Genomic DNA, 3,219 nt, shown 5'->3' on the forward strand with positions numbered 1-3,219 from the left:
ACAGCAAACCAATCCAAATCACTTACAGGGAATATTAAAGCAATTTTGTTCACAGTAAGATCACCAGCTCTAAAGAAGAAAAACTTATCCATGGTGAAGAGATAAAGAGATTCTGCAATAAAAATATCTTTGACATCTACATATGCCGCAAAGCTGCATGCAGTATTTGCAGAAGAGAGGTGATCTGCGCTGGCTGTGAGTTGTAAATAACTTTACTAGCCTAATTGTAAATAGTTTAAATAGTTGAAATAATGTACTTTTGCTGCAGGAGATGTGCACAGTACAGTAGCTGCCAATACAGTGTGACTTTGACTGATAATCCCTAAGCAGCACATTAACAACAGGTGGTGTGATGGTGAATTCCAGGTAAACACAAAACAGGAATCAATAAGTGACACTTTCTAAAAACTGGACTTGATTTGTTACATGCGAGAAGATTTACATTAGTTTCTGTTTTATGATTATTCATAAAATGAAAAAACATTGCAACTTCAAATTGCTTTTGTGATGAATTATATTGAAACTGTTTACATGCATTCCAAGCTGATCATTGTATCCTGGTGATTGGCTTCTGAAAAACACCACTTCCTATTCAGACATGGCATGGTCAGACTCTCTCTTATGCAGCCATACCGATGGAGTATGAAATGTCCTTTCTGAATAAAACTCCTCCCACACTGGTCACAACTGTATAGCCTCTTTCCACTGTGAATGTGTTGCTGGGACATCAGTGTGCTTTCGCAGTAAAACCCTTCTAACAGTGGTCACAACTGTATGGCCTCTCTCCAGTGTGAATGCGTTGATGGGTCATCAGTCTTTGTTTGTTAATGAAACTCTTCTCACAGTGGTCACAACTATATGGCCTCTGTCCAGTGTGAATGTGTTGATGGGACATCAGATTTTGTTTGTGAATGAAAGTCTTCTCACAGTGGTCACAACTGTATGGCCTCTCTCCAGTGTGAATGCGTTGATGGGTCATCAGTCTTTGTTTGTTAATGAAACTCTTCTCACAGTGGTCACAACTATATGGCCTCTGTCCAGTGTGAATGTGTTGATGGGTCATCAGTCTTTGTTTGTGAATGAAACTCTTCTCACAGTGGTCACAACTGTATGGCCTCTCTCCAGTGTGGATGCGTTGATGGACTATCAACTGTGTTTTCTTAAGGAAATTATTCCCACACCTGTCACAGACGTAAGTCTTCTTTCCAGTTTTGATAACCAGATTAGGAAAAGTTGAAAGGGTCCCAAATTGTTGTTTGTCCTCTTCAGAATGGGACGGTTCGTCACTTTTTCTGTCGTCAGCTCTGCTCATAGAGTCATTATTAATTTTGTTCCTGTTGATGCCACTATAATTCTGTGGAACCAAATCAGGAGAAACAGAGAAAGAAATATAGTAAAATTTTAAATCAACTGTACAAGACAGAATGAAAGATTTGCCATAACACCTTGTAGAGGGAAAAACCAAAGGCCTTTCCAAACATATTTTCTGTTTTTATATTGGTCGCTAAAAGGACACAGGCAAACTCGTTTTGGTTTGGGGTAATTTAGCCTAGATTTAATAACTTTAAATAGATTTGATGTGATCCAATGTTGTGGATATTTACAGTCATAAAGTACAATATCAATATCAATCAATAAATTAGAATATTAATGAGAAATGCATGTATTTCAGCAATTGAGCTCACAAGTAAAACTGATTATGTAGCTTAATTACACACAAAGTTTTGAAGCTTTTATTTGATGAAAGATTTCTTGCCTACAGCTGATGAAAACATGACATATAAAATTAAAATATTTCATCAGACCAATAAAAGACGTTCATGCAGACATGTGGGTGTAATGAAAAATAAGTTCAATACCTGCTTAAAGCAGGTTTCAGAAGGGATTTTTAATCTGACAATTGAGCCTCATCATCATAACTCACACGCTTATTTATTAAATATGACTGTATTAAGAGAATTAAGAAGCATAAAAAGCATGTTATTCTTAGAAATGTTTGGTTCTATTTTGTTTGTTGTGGTATTCTTCAGCAGAAAACATAAAACACCTTAAATCATTATCCTCAAAAATTATAACCAAGCGGCAGCTGTGATGCATCTATACTGTTTGTGTCAGTCGACGTCACGTTGCATCAGCAGCCGCTCTACTTCGCATGTCGCCTTCAGAATAAATACATTATTCTATTTAAACTGTTTACAGTTAGAATAATAAGATCATTTACATCTCCCCCTCGCAGCTTTGCACCGTCTGCAGTTGTCAGAGGTTTTATATTTAACTCATTGTCTCTGTACCTCACTGCCTCCCTTTCAACCTGCTACATTTTCAATCTCTGAAGGCTTAGTTTATCACCTGCCTGGATGGATTCAGCCGCATCTTCATTTTCCCTCTAATTGTGACCAAACTTCCTATAGTGGTCCTAGTTAGATTATTTATTTAGTCCTTCTAGTTCCTTATTTCAGCTCCCTCATAGTGTCTCTAGTTTTCTTATCTTGCTATCTTAGGTTTAGTTCTGCTTAGGGGTGAAACGATTCCTTGAGTGATTTGAGTACCTTGATAATTAAAATTCCTTGAGGAAAATGTACCTGCCTCGAAGCTTCGTTAAGTTATGTTTTATTATTTAATGCACTGTGTTCCTTCCAGGTCGTTATTTGCGTTACGCAGCGCTCTCACTTCCGCCTAAGTTGTTGACGAAAGCTAAGTGTTAGCAGCATAACGTCTGGCCTGGGAGGCCAGACTGCTTCATGATAATATCTGGGTTTTCTTTGTTTTCGGTGGACCAATCAGCATCCTTAAAACGACTGGCATGATGCCTGGAGTTCGGCAGCCCCTCTCCTCCGGGAGCTGCTGGTTCAGAGCGAATGGTGGGAAGAGCGCTGCAGGAGTATTTATACAGGTAAGCGGATAGGCTGAACACTGTGGGCGGCTGAGCTTAACATGCGAAGCTTTAAAGCTGATGGAAATGTTTGCTTTACAATCAGCTGCCTCGTTTTATCTCGTTAGAAACATCATCGCTTTTTCTTACACCATGACTCTGCAACTGTATGAAGTGACCAGGTCTCTCAAAGACACCTCAAGCTATAATATCATCACCTCCCTAACATAATGGCTGATGTCATTTTTTGCTCAATGTGATTTTCTTGCTTAAATCGTCTTTGGCAAAAAGATTTTATGTTTTTTTTTTCTTGTTGCCCAAAATCACTTTTGACATAACCGAAAAAT

The 3,219-nt window shown here is 38.3% G+C and overlaps 1 protein-coding gene and 1 long non-coding RNA gene across 2 annotated transcripts in view; one reads left to right on the forward strand and one right to left on the reverse strand.

The window, feature by feature from the left end:
* Positions 1-496: 496 nt before the first annotated feature.
* LOC106947800 (gastrula zinc finger protein XlCGF49.1-like) overlaps positions 497-3,219 on the reverse strand; it is a 10,089-nt gene continuing 7,366 nt past the window's right edge. Inside the window, exon 3 of the mRNA XM_015033047.1 lies at positions 497-1,354. Within this exon, the coding sequence (XP_014888533.1) occupies positions 755-1,354 (600 nt within the window). The 3' untranslated portion in view covers positions 497-754. The remainder of the gene's footprint in view (positions 1,355-3,219) is intronic.
* LOC106947820 (uncharacterized) overlaps positions 2,789-3,219 on the forward strand; it is a 15,474-nt gene continuing 15,043 nt past the window's right edge. The window contains exon 1 of the long non-coding RNA XR_001425048.1: positions 2,789-2,893. This is a non-coding gene — a long non-coding RNA (uncharacterized LOC106947820). The remainder of the gene's footprint in view (positions 2,894-3,219) is intronic.

This window comes from Poecilia latipinna, unplaced genomic scaffold (assembly GCF_001443285.1).
Source record: "Poecilia latipinna isolate Pla-1442-1.1 unplaced genomic scaffold, P_latipinna-1.0 Scaffold15, whole genome shotgun sequence".
NCBI lineage: Eukaryota > Metazoa > Chordata > Actinopteri > Cyprinodontiformes > Poeciliidae > Poecilia > Poecilia latipinna.